The following is a 22,748-nucleotide window of genomic DNA, read 5'->3' as shown; positions in this document are numbered from 1 at the left end:
GAAATAAAATTGACTTGGCTCTAAAAATCCTTACAGTATTTAATAACCACAGCAAGAACAAAGCTACATTAGTTATTATAACGTTTGTGAAATAATTAAGGGAATAATTTGTTGGATTAAGGAGGGGGAGGTAACATTGAAAGTGTCCATTGTTATCCTGAAGAAATTTTCTTAGGTATCCATTTAACTTCAGTGTCAAATTATTTACATAACCAGAGTAATGCCTATCCTTTAAGGGTGATGTGAGAATTAATTTAAATTTCACAAAGCACTTTGAGGCATTCAGTTGAAAGGTTCTTTATAAATGCCAGGCATTATTACAACCAGCCTAGTAAAAAGAAACAGGATAAAGCTACTCATGCCGTGTCCTCTGACAGGAACTGTATTGGTTAGGGAAGTATAAAGGTTACCGCTATTCATAATTTATGGTTGAGGGGAATAGATCAAGAATAGTAATGACGTTTTTCTGTCCAGTTAAATCTTAAAAAACACAGATATAACAGTGATGGAATATATTGCTCTTCCAAGGAGAAGTATGAAATCGATACCTTACAAGCAATAAAAATGATATAGGAAGATGAATAAAGGCCAGTATCTTTAATCACATCATAAAAATACAGTGACAGCCTTGACTGTCCCTCCTTCAAAATCTTCAAGAAAGACTTTGCAATGGAAGAAATGATTCTTGATCATGTGGGTGTATAGAATTTGAAATTTGCTAGAAATACATGCAGATGGTCTTCATTGTAGTAACCAAAATAATCAGCCTCATTGTTAAGCACTTAAAAATGTATATGATAAGTCAAAATTTTAACACACAAAAACTTTTCCAAAGATTTCATACAAGCAGGATGCTTCAGGTATGTGAGAGATAATCACACACAAAAACCTCTCGTTAAAGTAATGAGACGAAGCTACTGATTGAAGTCTGTGTGTAAAAATATCTTTGAATCACACTTGGCAGAAGAAATTTAAAAGGTAAATTTAGTGTTCTTTTAATCTCAGCATTTAGTGTTTTTATGATCAAATCTCAGCCTTTATTGTCTGTATTAGTTTCAATTGGGACTTTAACAAATTATTAAAAACACAAATTTATTGTGGAGGCCAGAAGTCCAAAATGAGTCTCAGTGAGCTAAAATCAAGATGTTGGAAGAGTTGCGTTTCTTTCCAGAGGATCTAAGGGAGAAGGCAATTTATTTTTACTTTTTCAGTTTCTAGAGACTGCCTGTATTCTTGGCTCATGGCCCCTTCCATACCAAAGCCATCAATGGCTAATTTGAATTTGAATGTTTCTCACATGACATGGTTCCAACACCCACTTTTCTGCTTTCCTCTTCCATATCGAAGAACTCTTTTTTTAAAGTTTGTTTATTTTCAGAGCGAGCAAGTGAGCTAGTGGGGGAGGGGCAGAGAGAGGGAGACAGAGAATCCCAAGCAGGCTCTGTGCTGTCAGCACAAAGCCAGACCCAGGGCTCCAACCCACAAACCGTGAGATCTTGACCTGAGCCGAGACCAAGAGTTGGACGCTTAACCAGCTGAGCCACTGAAACACCCCTCAGAACTCTTGTAGTTGTGTGAGGCCCACCTGGATAACCTGGGTTATCTTCTGATTTTAAGGTTGGCCAGTTAGCAATGTGCAATTCCATCTGCTACTTCAGTTCCCTTTTGCCTTAGAAGAGAGCATATTCACAGATTCTGGGGATTAGGTTGTAGGCGTCCTTGGGAAACTTACTCTACCTACCACAGTCCAGGAACGGAAAAGGAGAGTTACTTAACTTTTTGCAGACTGGCAAGTAAACGGCATACAGATTCTGACATTGACTATGGTCATTTTCTGTTACCACGTTTGGCAGTACTTTAGTTGGCAAGCCTTTTTCTCTTTTCACCTCAGTGAAGTATCCATTTTAGGCTTGTATTTTCGTTTTGGGTTTCTCTCTGCATGCATCCATCCAGTCAGCCACCCAAAATGCTTGGTGTAAGTATCTACCCCAGATTTGAAGCTAGGGGACCATGGTGAGGAAGAGTTTAATTGAAGATACTGACTTAAATTAACCTGTAAGGCGCCGATGAGCTACTTTACCACACCACAGCTTCTGCCTTCAGGGAGCAGAGTCTGCTGAATGCCTTCGAAGAAATTCTTCACATAATGGTTCATTATTAAGTCGGGATTTCAGAAAAGATTGAAGAATTTTGACACCTTGGTTTTTCTTTTCCGTACCCTTTTCCCAGCTCCCATATGCAAATAACAAAGTTTTTCATCTCTGTCTTTTAACAATTAATGTCAGGGGAAAGTATTTAATCAAGATGATAATATTTCTTGTACTGTTTTATTTATTGACTGATTTTTCGAAAAAGGCCTTATTTGAAAAGCACTATATAAAAGGAAGCAATTGTGTGGTTCTGTCAGGTCAGGTGCACATTTGGTAAGGGGTCGGGAGTTGGATCAGTTCCATATTGTAAATTCCAGGATTCTTTCCAACTTTAAAAATAAAGGGAACTGGATTTAGCCCACGGACAATAAGGTTGACAGAAGACTTAATGGTAATCTTTCAGTATACAAAAGAGCATTGTGTTAGTGAGAATGAGCAGGTGTTCTTTGTTTCAGCTAAGTAGGACAGGAAGCAGGGATATTAAATGGAAGGAAAAATAATTTAGACAAAGCAACCTCATGTGTATTAAAACACAGGAAAGTGTTACTAAGAAGGATGTAGATTTCTCTCAGAAAAATCTTTCGATTTATCTTCTCCGTGCACTGAAAATACAGAGGCCCCCGATACTGGAGAAAATATATACTAGTTATTAACATGTGCTAAATAAAAATTGATTGAAATGAACTAAATTCAGTTATTCTTTCTCTCAAGGTTATAGCTCTCAGGAAGGTACTTGAGAGGTTCACAAGGAATAGTCATTGTGAATCTTCGCTAATGTATAAAATCTCTGTCATTTGAAGGAGAAAGATAGAAAAATGTCAACTGAACCCAAAAATCAAGGTTTCTTATCAAGACAACTCTACATATCTGAGGAGATGTTCCCTTGCGCATGTCCTTAAAACAGCTGTGTCTCAAGGACATCTGATTGTCCACATAAAGGATTTTTTAGGTGGGGGGCATGCAAAGGGAAAGAGAAGAGAAAGAATCCCAAGCAGTCGCCATGCCCAGCATGAGGTGGACACAGGGCCAATCCTACAATGGTGAGATCATGACCTGAGCCAAAATCAAGAGTCAGATGTTCAACCAACTGAGCCACCGAAGCTCCCCTCAGAAAAAGGATGTTTAATCACAACTGAAACATGATTCCAGCTAATAGCATTTTCACTGCCACCTTACTGTCTTTTAAAGGTGTATTTCCAAGGCCAGATCATCTCTTAGTTGAATGTTAGGATACCTCACCACACATTGAGTTACATGACTGCATCTGGGATGCGTACAGATGGGTAGAGGGGTATTAATTCTTTACTCCAGGATATACAAATTTGGTTGTCATTCCCTGGCTTAAAAGTATCTTCTAAATGCATGTTATGGGATAACCTTATAAACTCCTTAGCAAAACATCTCCTTTACAGACTATCCCTAGTCTTCCTTTCTGGTCTCATCTGTCAGCACAAGCTTCCCGTTTCCTTACCGTCTTCATGCTTTCTGGCTTTATTCCCCCCCGCCTTGGCCAACAGTGCTTTTCTAGCCGAAGTGATCTTGCCTGACTTGCCCTGACATCACTTAGGAGTCAGGTGAGGTCTTTTCCTATTCCTCAAATAGATTTTTGTTCTTGAAACTATTGCAGTCTGGCCTCACATAACTTGCTGAGATCTTGAGTAATTTGTCTGTTAAACCAAGCAATACCCTTTCTGTTTTTCCTGTGCTTAACCTCTCAATTGTCATTTGACACTGACAGCTATTTCCTACTCCCTAAAACACTGTCCAGCTTAAATGCAGTGTATCACCTTCTGGTTTTTCTGCTTACTTGGCCCCTGGTCTCAATTCTATAGTTGTCTTCCTAATTCTCAAAATGTCTTCACAGAATTCTCCCTTACCTTTTGTTTTTTGTTTTTTTTAACAGTATTATTGACTATATTCCCTAAGCTGTACTTTTTATCTTTGTGACTTATTTTATAATTGGAAGTTTGTACCTCTTAATCTCCTTCAGTTATTTTGCTCATACCATCTACCTCCCCTCAGCAACCACCAATTTTCTGTATTTTAGAGTCTGCTTTTTTTTTTTGTTTCTCCATTTTTTAGTTTCCACATATAAGTGAAATCATATGGCATTTGTTCTAACTTATTTCACTTAATACCTTTTAAGTCCGTCCATTTTGTTTCAAATGGGAACATCCTTTTTTATGGCTGCATAATATTCCATGCTTGTATTCTGTCTTCATCTATCAGTGGACACTTGAGTTGCTTGTTACTGTAAATAATGCAGCAAGAGATAATAGGGGTATGTGTATCTTCTTGAATTCCTGTTTTTGTTTTGGCTTAGTTCCAACAGCCTCATGTCTTTGTCTTAGTTTCTTCCCTATGTCTTGCCTTGTAATTCTTAATGTGTTCTTTTAGACTCCCAAATGGAAGTAATTCATTCCTCTATGCAGTCTGTCCTGATCCCTTCCAGAATTGCTGGTTGCACCCATCTTTGAGCTAGAATTGTACCAAGTATGTATCTCTATTTTACTTTAAGACTAAAATGCAATTATTGTGGTCATATACTCTTTTTTCTTCCTCTCTGCTAACAGATACTTATAGGAAAGCAGTGAATTGTTTATCTGGCCCCAGGGCCTATCTATCCCTCTCTAGTTCTTCTAGATTTTTTCCCTTAGCTTTTACATTTTTAAGACCTTGTTGAAATTGTTTAGAAGGCTTTAAGTGGATAGGTCACAGAGTTCAACTAATGTGGTATGTGCATAAATGTACATGACTTCGCTTTAACTAAGGTATTTTAATTAGGAAAGCAATGTAGAGATGTCAGCTTGTACAAATATGTTAGAACAGAGATCCTATGAACTCCTATTACTCTAAACATTATGTGTATGTGTATATTTACACTTCATTCTTAAGTTTTTTCTTCCTGTATATTAAATTTGAAAGAATTTTAAACAAAGTGTAAAAAAAATTGTGTTTTTCATTTACACCTCAACAAACATGGCAAGTAACTTTGACATTTTATTATGAAGAAGATACATTGGCTTTATATTTAAGGTAAGGAATCATAAAATGTGTGTGCCATGCTAAGTGACAAGACATTTCAAGTGTTGGTGACAAAAATAAACTAGAAGAAGCAGGAATGTGTATAGAAAGGTTCAGAGAAATGGATGGCAAAGAATAGTTTGCTTAATAGAAGAAGCTAACTATTTTGTACATAGCTATAGTTTAATTTGGATGTGAACCTGGAATATAGCAGAATCCTTAATAAATCTTTATATCTGTTAAATATTTTAATTGTGCCAAATCCTTTTTTTAATAATTTAAGTTTATTTTTTAATTTTTTTTAATGTTTATTTTTGAGAGGGAGGGAGGTGGAAGAGCAGAGAAAGAGGGAGACACAGAATCCAAAGCAGGCTCCAGGCTCTGAGCTGTCAGCACAGAGCCTGATGTGGGGCTCGAACTTGTGAACTGTGAGATCATGATTTGAGCTGAAGTCAGGTGCTTAACCGACTGAGCCACCTAGGCACCCCAAGTTTGTTTATTTTTGAGAGAGGTCTGAGATGGGGAGGGGCAGGGAGGGAAGAAGGGAGGGAGAGAATTCAAAGCAGGCTCCAAGGTGTCAGCCCAGAGCCTGACCTGGGGCTCAAGCCCAGGAAACCATGAGAACATGACCTGAGCCAAAGTCAGATGCTTAACCATGAGGCACCCAGGTGCTCCTGTACCGGGTCATTTTCAAGTAGAACTGCTTATCTTAAGAATTGTAAGTGCTTACCTGTGAAAGAAGATACATGAAGCAGAACTTTGTTAATGTTTTACTTAGGATTCTATGAAATGCTGTGACAAACATTTCACTTGTTCCAAACAGTAACACCTGTAGAACACTTTACTGTGGGCGTTACCGATAGATGGGGTAGATGTCCTCCACCTGGTGATTCAGGGCTCTGGTTTCTCTCATTTTATGGCTCTCATTTCCTAGAGCAGTGGCATCTCTGGATTTGGCTAGCAGATGAGTAAAGAGGGATGTATCTTAATTTTTCCCCAAAGTGACACTGACCACTTCTCTTCATATTCCATTAGCTAGAACTTTCATATGTCCCTACTTCGATGTAAGAGGAGCTCAAAAACATAGCCTCTGGCTGACTAGCTGCATCCGGCAGCAGCTCTATGCTAGTAAAAGCACAAATCCTGGTAAACAGATGATCAGCTGTAGTTCGCCCCTATAGCCAAAGAGAATGATTGTGTTACCCTTCCTCCTACATACAGAACACATTCACTTCAACTCAAGGGCATCACCCCAAAGTCTCATCCGGTCTAGCTTCTCCATCAGTCCCAGCTGTGGCTCTTTGCAGCCTGGTGACCTGTGAATTCAAGTTCATGTGTAACTACCTCCACCTCCCCTCCCCACCTTGCCCTAGCACAAATCCAGTCTATAGCGGTGGAACAGGAACAAGAGAACTACAAGTGTCCCATCTGAAAAAAGGTAAAGTAGAAAATGCATAGTAATATCTGTCCGTTGACAGTACTGAGATCCTGTCCTGGCAGGCACTGTGAAGATACCCTGTCCTGGCAGTGTTTAGGATCTCTTGACTAGACCCTTGTTATGCATCTGAAAAAGAACTCCTTTGTCCTTTACTCTCCTTGGCCCTTGGAGCTCTACACATTGGGAGCTGCCTCTTGTCTGTTAACATCCTTGGCAACATCACGTAGAGGAGTGTGACCACTTCATGCTTGTGCAGTTTGGGAACCTGGAAACGATTTTACAGCCATTGTTAAGACTAAGTTCAGGGTTTATTCACCAGTACAGTCCCTTTAGAAACAACAGATAGCATAGGTATGGATCTCCATTGGTTACACATGTCAGTGTTTCTTCCTGACAAACAATTTCAGGTATTTCAAAAGGAGGAAACATAACACAAGGAATTGGCTTCAAATGTGATAGAACAGAGCCACCAAAGAAATGACAGTGAGTAAACCTAGAGACTGACAAAATGAGAAACCTTTGCACATCTTAGAGATAGAAGGGCAATAGGAGAAAGTGATATCATCAGATATTATCCGATATTATATCATCAGATCTTAGCTCCAATAACAAGAAACTGTAAACTCCGTGAGGGATCTGAGTCATCCATATTCTTTTACCTTTTCGTGTCCCCATATAATGAGCCCTCAAATGTTTACTTAAGTAGTAAATCCTTCCACTGATATCACTTAGAAATACTCACTAGGAATCTAAAATGTGGCAAAAATGATGGTGTTCCACAGTGAGATGATCCTTAATTTGTGGATCAGATGCAGTTAGTTGTTTTGGGACCTCATTTGATAACTGTCATCAGCATTTAGAGAATGAGAAACTGTCAAAAGTTTTCATTTAAATAATCTCTTCCTGTTTAAGGCTTATGGAGTTTGGAACAACATCAGTTTTTGTGTAAACATAGAAGGAAGAATTAAAAAGGAATAAAGTATGTATATGTAGTTGGCTCATGCCAAAAATAAATTGAGGGGGGGATGTGGGGAGAAAGAGAAAAAGGTTTCCAGAATTGCTAGGGAAATGGAAGCTATAGCTTCAGAGGTTAGATCTACAACTCTTAGTCTTTGTTTCATTTTTGGAATCATCCTCTAAGTTAGTAATAACATTATTTTGTCTACTGGTTTGAGCCAAAAATCATCACTTTTTTTAAAACTCATTTAAGAAAGAATCTGTAAAATATTCCATTGGATACTTTAGCAGTCACAGAGGACTAATTCTATAATACAGTTTTTGAAGATATCACAAATGCCATTTTCTCTATTCCTGGATGTGCCTTTATATGCTCAAGTGTATAGATTTGCTGGATTCAACTCAACTGTGGCTTTTAGGATAGGCTTTGAGCAAAGTCTCAAAATAGTAGATACATTTAACAACTTGGGAGTTGAGAATAGTTTAAGAAGCTTTTATGACTGTTGTCTTTCTTAGAAAAAGAGCTTTGCTTGAAAATTTCTGTGTGAATAGTTCCACTTATCCACAGAAATGAAGACTTTTTTTTTCTTTTTTTTTGGCAGAGCATGCCAAATTTAGTTGCCATGTTTTGCTTTTAAACACATGAGCGTGTTTATAATTCTTTCATTTACATAGAAACTTCAGGTTTGTTTACTTCTCACTTTGGTATAAAATAAGAATGGCTTAAAGTATCATATACTGCATTTCATTTTTTTTAAATTTTAAAGCACGTGTGCAAGCAGGGGAGAGGGATAAAGGGAGACAGAATTTTAAGCAGGCTCCACACTCAGCCAGGAGCCCGACGTGTGGGGCTCCATCCCATGACCCAAAATCAAGAGTCAGACGCTCCAGCCGACTTAGCCACCCAGGCTCACCTACACTACATTTCATGTCTTTATCCTTCAGGATATAGGCTTCCCATTTAAAAATATCAAGGCCTTGATATAAGCTGTGTCTAAATAATCTGACTAACAAGGGGGAAATACATCATTTTACATACAGACATGCCTCAGAGATATTGTGAACTTGGTTCCAGAGTTCTGCAATAAAATGAATATCATAAAGTGAGTCAATTGAATTTTTTGTTTTCTCAGTGCATGTGAAAGTTACATTTATAATATACTGTAGGGGCGCCTGGGTGGCGCAGTCGGTTAAGCGTCCGACTTCAGCCAGGTCACGATCTCGCGGTCCGTGAGTTCGAGCCCCGCATCCGGCTCTGGGCTGATGGCTCGGAGCCTGGAGCCTGTTTCCGATTCTGTGTCTCCCTCTCTCTCAGCCCCTCCCCCATTCATGCTCTGTCTCTCTCTGTCCCAAAAATAAATAAAAAACGTTGAAAAAAAATTTATAATATACTGTAATATAAGTGCAATAACAGTGTCTTTAAAAAGTACATACCTTTGGGTGCCTGGGTGGCTCAGTCTGTTAAGCATCTGATTCTTCAGCTCAGGTCATATCCTCACAGTTTGTGAGTTCAAGCTCTGCATTGGGCTCTGTGCTGACAGTACAGAGCCTGCTTAGGATTCTCTCTCTCCCGCTCTCTCTGCCCCTCCTCCACTAGGTCGGTGTCTCTCTCTCTCTCTCTCTCTCTCTCTCTCTCTCTCTCTCATAAACTTAAAGAGTATATACCTTAATTAAAAAACACTTACTACTGAAAATGCTAACCATCATCTGAGCTTTCAGCAAATTGTAATCTTTTTGCTGGTGGAGGATCCTGCCTTGATGTTGATGATTTCTGAATGATCAGGGTGGGGTGACCCTGGTAATTTCTTAAGATACACGAAGTTTGCCATGTCAGTTGACTTTTCCTTTCATGAACAATTTCTCTAGCATGCGATGCTGTTTGATAGCATTTTACACACAGTAGAATTGCTTTCAGAATTAGTCAATCTTCTTGAACTCTGCCATTGCTTTATCAATGAAGTCTAGATAATATGATAAATCCTTTATTTTCAATTCAACAATCTTCACAGCATCTTCATTAGGAATAGATTCCATGTCAGGAAATCACTTTCTTTAGTCATCTATAAAAAGTACCTCCTTACCTATTAAAGTGTGATGAGATGATAGCCATTTGTACTGTGATTTATTTCGCTTAAAAACTTACAGACCATTGCTGGGTAATTGGCATAATTTCAATATTGTTGTGTCTCAAGGAATAATTAGTCACATTTTCAGGTTCCACTTCTGGTTCTCTTGCTGTTTACACCACATCTGCAGTCACTTCTTCCACTGAACTCTTAAAACTCTCCAGAATCATCCAGGAGAATTGCAATCAACTTCTTCCAAACTCCTACTGTTACCTTGACCTCTTCATGTGAATCGTAGATGTCCTTAATGGCATCTAAAATGGTGACTCCGGGGCACCTGGGTGGCTCAGTCAGTTAAGCATCTGACTCTTGATTTCAGCTCAGGTCTTCAGGGTTGTGGGATTGAGGCCCGTGTTGGACTCCGTACTGACAGTGAGGAACCTGCTTGGGATTCTCTCTCTGCCCTTCCCCTGTTTGTGCATGTTCTCCCCCCCCTCCCCTAAAAATAAATAACTTTAAAAAAATGGTGACTTCTTTTCAGAAGGTTGTCCATTTACCTTGCCTAGATTTGTCAAAGTAATCGTTATTTAGAGCAGCTTTAGCCTTAAAAAATGTTTCTTAAATAAGACTTCAGAGTGAAAAATCACTCCTTGACTCTTGGGCTACAGAATGAATGTTGTGTTAGCCAGTGTGGAAATAGCATTAATCTCATTGTCTATCTCCAGAAGAGCTCTTGGGTGACCAGGTGCATTGTCATTAAGAAGTAATAGTTTGAAAGAATGTTTTTTCCTGAACAGTAGTTCTCAGCGGTCAGCTTAGAATAGCCACAAAACCGTGGGGTACACAGATGTGCTGTTATCAAGGCTTCATTATTCCATTTACAGAGCTCAAGCAGAGTAGATTTGGCGTAATTCTTAACAGCCCTAGGATTTTTGGAATGGTACATGAGCTTTGGCTTCAATTTAAAGTTACCAGCTGCATTAGCCCCTAACAAGAGAGTCAGCCTGTCCCTTTGGTGCTTTGAACCCAGCAATTGGCTTCTCCTCTCTATGAAAGTCTAAGACGACACCTTCCTGGACGTTGAAAATCTGTTGTGTAGTGTAGCCACTTTTATTAGCTAGATCTTCTGGATAACTTGCAGCTTCTACATCAGCACGAGCTGCTTTACTTTGCACCTTTATGTTATAGAAATGGCTTCTTCCCTTAAAGCTCGTGAACCAACCTCTGCTAGCTTTACATTTCTGCAACTTCCTCACCTTTCTCAGCCTGCTTAGAATTGAAGAGAGGGCCTTGCTCTGGATTAAGCTTTGGCTTAAGGAAATGTTGTGGCAACTTGGATCTTCTATCCAGATCGTGAAAACTTTCTCCATATCAGCAATAAGGGTGTTTTGCTTTATCATCATTTGTGTATTCACTGGAGTACAGTTTTAATTTCCCTCAAAAACTTTTCTGCTGACAACTTGGCTGTTGGGCCCAAGAGACTGAGCCCTCAGCCTCTCTTAGCTTATGTCATGCCGTCCTCACTAAACTGAATGATTTCTAGCTTTTGATGTAAAGTGAGAGACATGTGGAGCACCTGGGTGGCTCAGTCGGTTGAGCATCCAACTCTTGATATGATCTCATGGTTCAGGTCATGATCTCATGGTTTTTGAGATCGAGCCCCACATTGGGCTCTGTGCTATCAGTGCAGACTAGGATTCTCTCTCCTCCTTTCCCTCTCTGTCCCTCTGCCATTTGCACAGGTGTGCACACTCGCGTTCTCTCTCTCTCTCTCTCTCTCTCTCACTTTCAAAATAAATAAAAATTTAAAAAGGTAAATAAAGTGAGAGATGTGTGACTCCTTCTTTCACATTTAGAAACTATTGTAGGGTTATTATCTTGATTTCAGTATTGTTGTGTCTCCAGGAATAGGAAGGCCCAAGGGGAGGGTGAGATACAGTGGAATAACCAGTTGGTAAAGCATTCAGAAAAACACAAATTTATCAGTTAAGTTCATTGTCTTATGTGGATGTGGTTTATGATGCCCCAAACAATTAAATTAGTAACGTCACAGTTCTTCGCTGATCACAGGTCACTATGACAAATACAACGTAAAAGTTTAAAATATTATGAGAATTACTGAAACTTGACAGAGACGTGACGTGAGTGAATGCTATTGGAAAAAGGGCACCAGCAGACCAACTCGGCACAGGATTGCCATAGACCTTCAATTTGTAAAACGCAGTATCTGCGAAGCACAATAAAGTGAAATGCAATAAAATGAAGTGTGGTTGTATACGGCCTGTAAGATATGAAGAGTAAGCTTGTCTCTCCTGTGTCGGCTCTGTGAAGCTGTGGTATTAGAAAATAATCACTTGGAAATTTTATTAAAAATAATTACTTTGTGAGGGCGCCTGGGTGGTTCCGTCAGTTAAGCATGTGGCTCTTAATTTCAGCTCTTGTCATGATCTCATGGTTCGTGGCATCGAGCGCCACATCAGGCTCTGCAATGACAGCACAGACCCTGCTTGGAATTCTCTCCTGTCCTCTCCCCTCTCCTCTCCCCTCCCCTCTCCCCTCCCCTCTCCCCTCCCCTCTCCCCTCCCCTCTCCCCTCCCCTCTCCCCTCCCCTCTCCCCTCCCCTCTCCCCTCCCCTCTCCCCTCCCCTCTCCCCTCCCCTCTCCCCTCCCCTCTCCCCTCCCCTCTCCTCTCCCCTCTCCTCTCCCCTCTCCTCTCCCCTCTCCTCTCTCCTCTCCTCTCTCCTCTCCTCTCTCCTCTCCTCTCTCCTCTCCTCTCTCCTCTCCTCTCCTCTCCTCTCCTCTCCTCTCCTCTTCTCTCCTCTTCTCTCTCTCTCTACCCCCCCCCCACCCTTCCCAGCTTGCACGTGCCAGGGTCTCCTTCCCCTCCCTCCCTCCCTCTCTCCCTCTCTCTCTCAAAATAAATAAATAAAAATTTTAAAATTTATTTTAATTATTTTGTGTCAGTCCTTATAGTATTTATAGATATGAAAACATCAGGAAAAAGTCCTCTGGTGTTGATCTAGGACAGAAAATGTGCTATGATACCGGTCTTTTCCATCTCTAATTGTGTTGACTTCCTTTAATGCTGTCTTACAATGCAAATATTAAAACATTAGGTGTATTTTTGCTGCCTAGAATAATTGGTTTTACTTTTTAAACATGCTATCTGTAATTTCAAAAAATATTTCCTTCTGAACTTCCATGCCTTGAGTTTAGAATAGTCTTGAAATTATAGGTGGCTAATAAGTATTTCTCAACTGTCAATTCAACTGCAGCCTTTGTGCTATTACCTCATTAGGAAATGACACAGGAAGAAAACTCGTTATGTGATAATATGAAAACACATATTTGTCAAAAAGATAAATGAGGCTGTATTGAAAACCCATCTGTTATGGTGGGAGTCAAGTGGTTTAGACACATTTGGGCATGATACCTTCTTTTTAAACAGGAAAACAGAAGATTTCTGTCTCAATCCTTGGAGCTTGTATTGTGCACTTAAATGTGTTCTTTTTTGTCTTTTATAGGTGATATTATACCCAACTTCTAATAGCTCCAAGTCAGCTGAGTTGCACCGAATGGTAGTTCCAAAAAATAGCCAGGACTCTGACTTAAAGATCAAATTAGCAGTGCGAATGGATAAACCACCACATATGAAACATAGTGGGTGAGTGTGTACTTGAAGATGCTTTTCTCCTGAATTATTGGATCTCATTTCAATGTATCACTTTTGCCAGTTTACTGACAGAACAGGTATATCATGAAATTTTCCCCCCAAAATGACATTTACAGGTTAACTTAATTGTTTACACTCCTAGACACGTTTACAGCTAAATATATGTGTATTTAGTTATTATAACTGTGTGCATGCTAACATAATATTAATAATTGATTGCACTGGTATTCTGTATCACTCATGTCGATGAAGAGCAGTGATGGATGGAGATAACTTCCAAGAGCTACTCTTCAAAATATAATAACAGTCAAAACAAGCATAGTATTCAGCTCTCCAACAGCTAAACTTACATAAAATATATTAAAGCTAAGATGTCGTTCACATATAACCCAGGACACTGTGAAAGGTTTGTCAGGGAGGGATGTGAGTGTTCATCCAATATGTGAGTGAAAAACTAAATCAATGCTGGAGAGTAAGCCAGAGGGCAGGACCTGTCTCCTGCGGACCACCATGGGTCAGAGTCCATCGTCCTCTCTTCCAGGGTTCCTTTTCCCTTGTAGTTGGTGAGGTAATAAGTCTGAACTCTTGAACACAATGAGTTTTTTAAAAACCTCGGTCTTTCTCAGATTAACACTGTAGGGCTCGCTACAGTCAAATCACAGCCCAGAGTTTTTAGCTATTAGGAAAGCATGTGATCTTTTTCTTCACGAAGGAGAGAAACAGTCGCTAAAGTGGCTCCCTTTGAGATTAGCAACCAACATGAGTCTAAGAAAGTACATTCCTATGCAGAGAGGTGTCATCTTCTGGCTTTAGAGCCAAATCACCAACACTGTAGCGGAGTTCACTGATGAGTCAACAAGATAAGGATTCTTTGGATGACTAACACGGGGCTAAGGACTACATTGCCTCCTTAGTTTGGATGGGCAGTGTATGCGGTGTCAGAATGAGTCTCCCTGACGGGAGAAACAGCTCAGAGGGTGGGCTCTTTGAAAGGAAACCGTAAGTTGGGTAGCTCACATTGTGGCATCTCAGTGTAGTGTTGCAAACTAAAGTCTAACTATGACTCAGCTCATAATGCAGATGGAATTCTTGAGATTAATATTTAGAGTTCTTCTCATTCATTCATCTCCCTGGTCACCATTGATTTATTTAGCAGGCACGTATTGAGCACTTGCTCTGTTCCACCCAGAGCAAACCTCAGTGAGGTACCATCTCAGGCCTAAGGAAAGTGGCTAGTCAGGGATTCAGACTTATATACAAGTAGCTGTAATAGTGATGTTAGTCATGAAAATCCCACAAGACACCTGACTTTCAAGATAAAACTTGGAAGTATGAATTCAGGTGGGCAATGAGGAGGAAGAGCATCCCAGTCACATGACCTAGCATATTCATGGCCAAGAGTTCTGGAAGGGCTGTTAGCCAATGAAGACAAGTTGGGCGCAGTTAGCATAGAGCGCGTTGAGACAAGAGAGTTAGAATACTACTGCCGTAAAGTGCTTAGAGATTAGTAGAGCCTAGATTTGGACATAATATTTCTTTCTGCTGTTTTTACATCGGTCTCTTTTGATGAATGGCATCATAAGAAATTGGAACCTATGTATTATAATTCCAACAGAGTCCTTAATTTGCAAATGTCCAGCACCATGGTGAATACCCCTGGAGCCTTAAAATTGTCCAAAGAACCAAGATTAAACATGAGGTTAGGCACATGGCAAATTCTGCAGCCTTTCACTTGTGTGGAAAGAAAGCCCTGCTCTCATCTTTGGCAATTTCTTCCCTTAGAATGCTCCAGGGCAGGTGAGACAATCCAGCCCCCTTCCAAGACTTGATTTTGTTGTTGTTGTTTGTTTTTCCTTTTTTTTTTTTTTTTTTTTTTATCACTCCTTTGCCCTTAAGAAGAACTGGTTTATATCCTATCTCTGAGCCCTTGACTAAATCAGAACCCCCCCCCCCCGCCCCCGCCCCACCACCCAGGATGTGTCTGGAGTTGACTTGTGTCCAAGACTGCTGGTGAAAGGGATCACTAAAGAGAATATATCTTAGTCTCTCAATTTAACATATAAAGCCCAAGAACTTGCCTTGGATTCAGGTGAGGAATGCTTTAGATCCATCCACATCAATTATCTACCATTCCTAAATGATTGTGACAGACATTACTAGATATTTGGGTGTCTCTGCAGCTGATAGTATGTAAAAGGAAGGAATTCTAGAACTGAAAATATCTGTGATGCTGTTCTCCTAGTTGGTATGTTATTCAGCATAATTAAAGATATCATATTTCATAATAATGATTCCTTAAAAACTAATACCAGTATTGGACATAATAATTAATCAGAATTAAAAGTTTTCAACACTGCTGTAATAGGTGATCCCCATGGGCAGGCACAGGTGTTTACTACAAGTGCCTGATTGGGTTCCTCAGTGCTTGTGGAGACACACAAATATTTTGAATATCACCCCTATGTATGTGGGCAAACATGATTTGACCTATATTATAATTGTATTCATCTTTTTCTGCAGTGTTTCATAAATGGATTTTACTGAACTTAATTACATTTAAGAAGAGAAAGTCCACTAACCTTTTTCTTCCAAGTACTCTATCATATGCCAAAGCAATAATAGGATATGAGTAGTAGATTAATAGCATTTCGCTTTGAGGCTGGATTGTGTTCTGTCAATAGTTCATCCCATAATGAATAATTAACACATGAATAATGAATAATTGAAAAAGAAACAAGTCAAGTTAAAAAAAGATTAATTTATCTTTAAAATATAGCAAACCTCTCTTACAGAGAGTTGTCAAGTGGATTAAACAATAAACTGGGAGGGTTATGGGTTTTTATCTTCAGAGCACTTTTGAGAACTAGACTTTGAAATACTCTGGGTTGTTGGTTATAAAAACCTATTGGCTTTTAAAAATAGTATGGGTATCTCTTATATGAACTATTGGAACATATAAATAGATGAATATTCATCACATGTGTAGAGCACCTGTATGGTCCCTAAATATTTTATCAATGTTTTTTATATTTTTTGTGGCCCCAACTGCACTGTTGAGTTTCTTAGACCCATTTGAATCCACTGCCTCCCACAATGTGCAGTCAAGGACGGATATTAATATAATGATGATGATGAAAATAATAGTGTGCTCCTCAGAGTTTTAAGGAAAAAATTTACAGTAGGTTGCATTCCTAAGTTGAAAAGTAAAGAGTTCTAAACTCACGTTACATAGAACAGAGTGTAATTTAAAATGAAAAATACCTAACGGGCACCTGGGCAGCTCAGTTGGTTAAGCACCCAACTTCAGCTCAGATCATGATCTCCCCATTCGTGAATTCGAGCCCCACATCTGACTCTCCACTCTCAGCGCAGAACCTGTTTCAGATCCTCTGTCTCTGTCTCTCTCCCTGCCCTAAACTTGCTCATGCTCTCTGTCTCAAAAAGAAACAAACTTAAAAAAAAAAGAAAAAGACCTAAAATAAATGTGTTTGGTTCTCAACTGTTGCATTTTTAAATAATCTTTTTTTTAAGTAGAAAAATATATCTGTTCTAAAGCTCATTTTTCTGATAAGTAATGAGTCCATGACTATACATTATAGTTTTTTTAAGTAGGAATAACTGTATGCAAATGAAATTACATTTAATTTGGATAAAATAAAGATGATTTCATTCTTTTAAAACCAAACCACATGACATATATTTGATTGTTTAAAAAGGGCTCATTTATTCTTTTGGAATATATCCTATAAACTAATTATATAAACTCATATAAATCTGTTAAGTGAATTACCAGGTAGGTTTTGAATGGTTAAATAATTCATATCCATTTGTTTTTGCGGTTGTTTTCCTGCTTTTTCTGGGTAGCTGGAAGACAGAAGTGTTCTAGGACAAATGGACTATCCTTTAGCATAGCCTAGTGGCTAAGTAGCAGCATTAACTTAAATCTCAGAAAATACTATTCCTCTTTTTACTGAATTACATTTTCCTAATTCAAAGGTTATTTTTTTCAGTCAGACAATAAAGTGGAATGAGATAAAGCGAATGATTTATTATGACAATTAAGCCTACAATGGAAAAGGAAAAAGAAGAAAATTAAATTGCCACAAACATGCAGAAGCATAAGACCAGGGTCTATCTATCTGAGGTCTCCGTGCACATGTTTTTTGGTTTTTGGTTTTTGGCTTTTTTTATAGTGAAAATGAATGAAAACCTCATGAGTGTCTAACCATAGGAGAGTTTTGTCACACTTAAGAACTGGTAAGACTTATAAGACAAAATATTAGCCAGATCACTGTCCTCCTATACATCTGTTTCTCTTTGTGCAGAGTCATGCTTGGCTCTTTAAACGTTTCTTGATCAGATAGATGTATTGAAACATTTTGTAATTGTCATTTATAAGTCTCTGTTTAATTAATATCTTAAAGGTTTCAAAGGCCCGGGGCCTGTTTCTTGCTGCCAGGGAGAGACAGGAGTGGAGATTGCAGTGGGAAGAACGGTGTCGACACCAAGCTGGCTGCAGGATTATTATCCCCTGCTTTCCCACAGAGCCGGCCAGCCCTGCATTCAGGGACTGCGGTGTTAGGCTGTCAGACGTGGCATTTGCTCTTAACGTGAACGGATTGCGCTGTAATAAAATTGGATTGTTGATGATTTTAAGGTTTATGATCTTCAATTAGTTTGGGGGGTAGTCTGATGATCAAAGGGAGGAAAAATCTTACTTTTGTCAAGATGGCATTTGCTCTCAGGGTCCAGGCCTTACAGAAAGGACACGTCTGTTTTTTCCCTGGAAGAAAATTGATTCTCACTTTAAGTTGACCTTTTAGAATGATTTTCCTACATGTCCTTGTCTAAAATAGCCATGTTTTGACATTTGAACCTATATATAGGTCTGTTTGCCTTCCCAATTTGAATTTACCTCATTCCAACTTACTCTTATTTCATAGAAATCCTACTTCTTACTGCCTTGCGAAAACCTCTGACAAAGTATTTGCTAGGTTCTTAATAAATGATTGATTCCTTTTCCAAATACAGCTCTTAGAAGAGAAGTCTGTCTGTGGTACTTTATAAACATGAATGTAACTGTTGTAGAATGATAAAAGGAATAAGCCCTCAAGACAACTTCGTTTTTCCAGATACCTTATATTCATGTCCCTTTCTGCATGCTAATTTAAATCATTAACTATATTTTTCATTTTAATTTACTGATGACTAGTTATGTAATAATCATAGAAACATATTCTGGCATGGCTTTAATGATCCTTAAACTACATGTTTTAACTTCTCCTTTGCAAAACCTTCTCGGATTTCTCCTGTAATAAATTAGTTTGCCGATGGGGGGTGGAGGGAGGGGAGGGTGGGTGATGGGTATTGAGGAGGGCACCTTTTGGGATGAGCACTGGGTGTTGTATGGAAACCAATTTGACAATAAATTTCATATATTGAAAAAAAAATAAATTAGTTTGCCTTTAACTTTAAGCTTAAATGTGGCTTTCTCGAGATTTTTCTCCAGGGAGTGACATTTTAAGTTATTTTTCATGCATCAAATAACTATGCTCTCTTGCTTTTAGGCATCCTTCAGTGTCCTATCTGAGCATCTTAAAAGCATGTGAGGCCAAACAACTAAAAGTAGAATTGAGGTCTTGTAAAATTTTCTTTCAGGAACCCCAGACCATACTCATAGGTTATCCTAATGAATTTGGGGCACTTCTTAAAAAATTACAGTGAAAACTAGGAATAATTTAAAATATTTTATGAACAGTTAACATACAGAATTATAATAGGCCAGTTCCATCTCCTTTATTGGTGCCTTTTATTATACAGTTTTTTTATTTGCACACATTCAAAAATTTAAAACATTACCACCGAGTTTATAAATTAAAGCTCTTGGGCTTGTTAATGAGCATTGTGGGAGGTTGGGAAAAATTTGAACATTAGTTACAGACATTTAGTTGATTCCTCAGATACGTGACTGCATGGTAGTGCAGGTGGAAGGCAGTGTGGTAGGAGTTGTATACGACAAGTACAGGTGTCGAGCCCAGGACACTTGGGTTTGGGTCTCAGTTCTGTCACTAACTTGGATAAGTCACTGCACCCGTCCTGGCCTGGTTTCATCAATTGCTAAAGGGGACATCAGACTAGAACATTTGAATGGTCCCTTCAGCTCCCCAGAGGACAGCCTGAGAAGATAAGACATTTGGGGATTCATGTCAATCTTCTCAAGATAAGAAAAGGAAGTATGAAGACTGACTGAAGCATCAGGCTGCTTTTGTAGAAAAGTAATTTGAAAAATACACATCGTAGAATTGTTTATACTCTGATAGTAATGTTAAAAAACAGATGCATGTAAAAATTTAGAAATGAAATACACTAAATATACTAAATAGAATAATACAACTATGGGTAAAATTTTATTGATTTTATAGATTTTTTTTGTGATATAGTTATACTATTATGATGAAAGAATGCAATTATCAAACTAAAGATCAAACAGGTTTTCTTTTAATTAACAGTAGATGATCATTAGGGTGCCTGGGTGGCTCAGTCGGTTGAGTGTCTGACTTCAGCTCAGATCATGATCTCAAGGTCAATGAGTTCAAGCCCCAGGTCAGGCTCTATGCTGACAGCTGGGAGCCTGGAGCCTGCTTTAGATTCTGTGTCTCCCTCTCTCTCCCCCTCTCCTCCTTCCCTGTCTCAAAAATAAACACACACACACACACACACACACACACACACACACACACACGGTAGATAATCAGATATTTGGGAAAACTAATTTATTAGGGAAATTTATTTGAGAGGTTTCCTTAAGATGGCCTTGAAAGACTCCTGTCCATCCAGTGTTTGTCCTATGACTTTTTTTTAAGTTTATTTTGAGAGAGGATGTATGAGTGGGGGAGGGGCAGAGAGAGAGCAAAAATCCAAGCAGGCTCCACGCTGTCAGGCCAGAGCCCAATGCAGGGCTCGTTCTCACGAACCATGAGATCATGACCTGAGCCAAAATCAGGAATTGGACACTTAACCAACCATCCAATATTTAAAGACTCGGTGTGGCTTAGGAACGTGCGCTCTGGAGCCAGACTGCCTCTCTTCATATCCTGGCTCCACCAATAGCTATGGCATCTTGGGAAAGTTCTAAAACCTCTCTCTGCCTCAGTTTCTTCATCTGAAAAATGAAAATGTTGGTAGAACGTACCTCATAGAGTTATTTAGAGGAGGAGCATTTTATTTTTCTATTGCAATGTAATTAGCATACAATCTTATATTGGTTTCAGGTGTACAATATAGCTTTAAGAATTCTATACGTTACTCAGTGCTCATCACGGTAACTGTATTCATCATCTGTCCCCATACAACGTTATTACAATATTGTGTGATGCTGTACTTTTTATCGCCATGAATTTATTTAATAACCAGAAGTTTGTACCTCTTAATCCTGTTTATTTCACTGATCTTCTCATCCACTTCTCCTCTGGGAACCATCAGTTCCCAGAGTTTGTATTGTTAGAGTCTGGGTTTTTTTTTTTTCTTCTTCTTTGTTTATTTTTTTAGATAACACATGTAAGTGAAATGATACAGTGTTTGTCTTCCTCTGACTTAATTCAGTTAGCTTAATACCCTCTGAGTCCATCTTTGTTGTTGCAAATGGCAAGATCTCATTCTTTATGGCTGAATAATACTCCATTGGATATAGATACCACATCTTTATTCAACACTTGGGTTGCTTTTATGTCTTGGCTATTATAAAACTGCAGTAAAGAAAGTGTGCATCTGTCTTTTCAAATTAATGTTTTTGTTTTCTTTAGGTAAATGCCCAGTAGTGGAATTACTGAATTGTATGGAGTTTTTATTTTTAATTTTTTGAGGAACCTCCATACGTTTTTCCACAGTGGCTGCACCAACTTATATTCCTATCACCAGTTTATGATGGTTCCTTTTTCTCCCCATCCTCACCAATACTTGATATTTCTTTTTGATACTAGCCATCCTGATGTGAGGGGATACCTCATTGTGGTTTTGATTTGTGTTTCCTTGATAATTAGTGATCATCAGGACCTTTTCAAGTCATCTTTAGAAAATGTTCCGTATGTCTTCTTTAGAAAAATTTTTATTCAGGTCTAGTTTTAAATCAGATTATTGTGGTTTCATACAAATGCCAGTGTTCTAGTTCTAGGAAAAATGTTGATATTTTGATAGGGATCGTGTTGAATCTGTAGATTGGGTAGGATGGATGTCTCCACAATATTCTGATTCATGAGCATGGAATAGCTTTCCATTTGTTGGTGTCCTCTTCCATTTCTTTCATCAGTGCTTTATAGTTTTCAGAGTACCAGTGTTTCATCTCCTTGGTGAAGTTCATTTTTAGCCTTTTTTTTTTTTGATGCAGTTGTAACTTGGATTGTTTTCTGAATTTCTCTTTCTGCTACTTGATTATTTGTGTATAGAAATGCAACAGATTTCTATATAATAGTTTTGTATCCTGCAACTTTATTGAATTCATTTACCAGTTCTAGTAGTTTTTTGGTTGAATCTCTAGGGTTTACTGTATATAGTATCACGTCATCTGCACATAGTGACACTTTTACTTCTTCCCAGTTTGGATACCTTTTATTTCTTGTCTGTTTGGCATGACTAGGACTTCCAGTATTATGCTGAATAAAAGTGGTGAGAGTGGACATCCTTGTCTTGTTCCTGATCTGAGAGGAAAAGCTTTCAATTTTTTACCATTGCATATGATAATAGCTGTGGGTTTTTCATATATGGAGAAGTAGTATCTTAGTGTGTATAATGTGCTTTCAAGAGTAGCTGGCTTGGGCGCCTGGGTGGCTTAGTTGGTTAAGTGTCCAACTTTAGCTCAGGTCATCATCTCACAGTTTGTGAGTTCAAGCCCCACATCAGACACCCTGCTGTTGGCACAGAGCCTGCTTCAGATTTCTCTCTGCACCACCTCCATGTTCTCTGTCTCTCTCAAAATAAACAAACTTAAAAGTAGCTATCTAGCTCACAGTAATACCCAAAATGTTTTAGCTATTGATAAAACCCTAAAGAAGGTATATGTTTGGGTTGAGACACTTACTAAAAGAAGGAAAAATCTTAAATATTTAAAATATGAAACAAAACAAAAACCAAAGCACCATGATCAAAAATGCTGGTACATCAGAGAAGACAGAATAGGACTGGGTGGAGTGTTACTCAGCACTGGAGAAATAGGACATAGCGAAGACCCTTGTGGACCATACTAAGTACAATCCCACCTGGCCCTGCGTTGTGGGGAGGAACTTTGGTAGTTAGGTGACACATGAAATGTCTACTTCCTGGGCCAAATTTGGTTTAAAGCATGGTCTGTGTCACACACCCAGTGATCCATCCAAGAACAAGGACTGCAGCCTAAATTCCAAATACCAGAGACTGAAACCTCAGCCTTGCCTATAGGAACACCTGCAT

The 22,748-nt window shown here is 38.8% G+C and overlaps 1 protein-coding gene across 7 annotated transcripts in view; it reads left to right on the top strand.

Moving 5' to 3' along the window:
- Nucleotides 1-22,748, top strand: part of CADPS2 (calcium dependent secretion activator 2) — a 667,593-nt gene that overhangs the window by 414,411 nt on the left and 230,434 nt on the right. For all 7 annotated transcript variants that reach the window (XM_081795061.1, XM_081795066.1, XM_081795062.1 and 4 more), the window contains one exon: nucleotides 13,159-13,298. In XM_081795061.1, coding sequence (XP_081651187.1) covers nucleotides 13,159-13,298 — 140 coding nt within the window. The remainder of the gene's footprint in view (nucleotides 1-13,158; nucleotides 13,299-22,748) is intronic.

Source organism: Panthera onca, chromosome A2 (genome assembly GCF_046562875.1).
Source record: "Panthera onca isolate mPanOnc1 chromosome A2, mPanOnc1 haplotype 2, whole genome shotgun sequence".
NCBI lineage: Eukaryota > Metazoa > Chordata > Mammalia > Carnivora > Felidae > Panthera > Panthera onca.
This window is presented reverse-complemented; position numbering and strand designations above follow the sequence as displayed.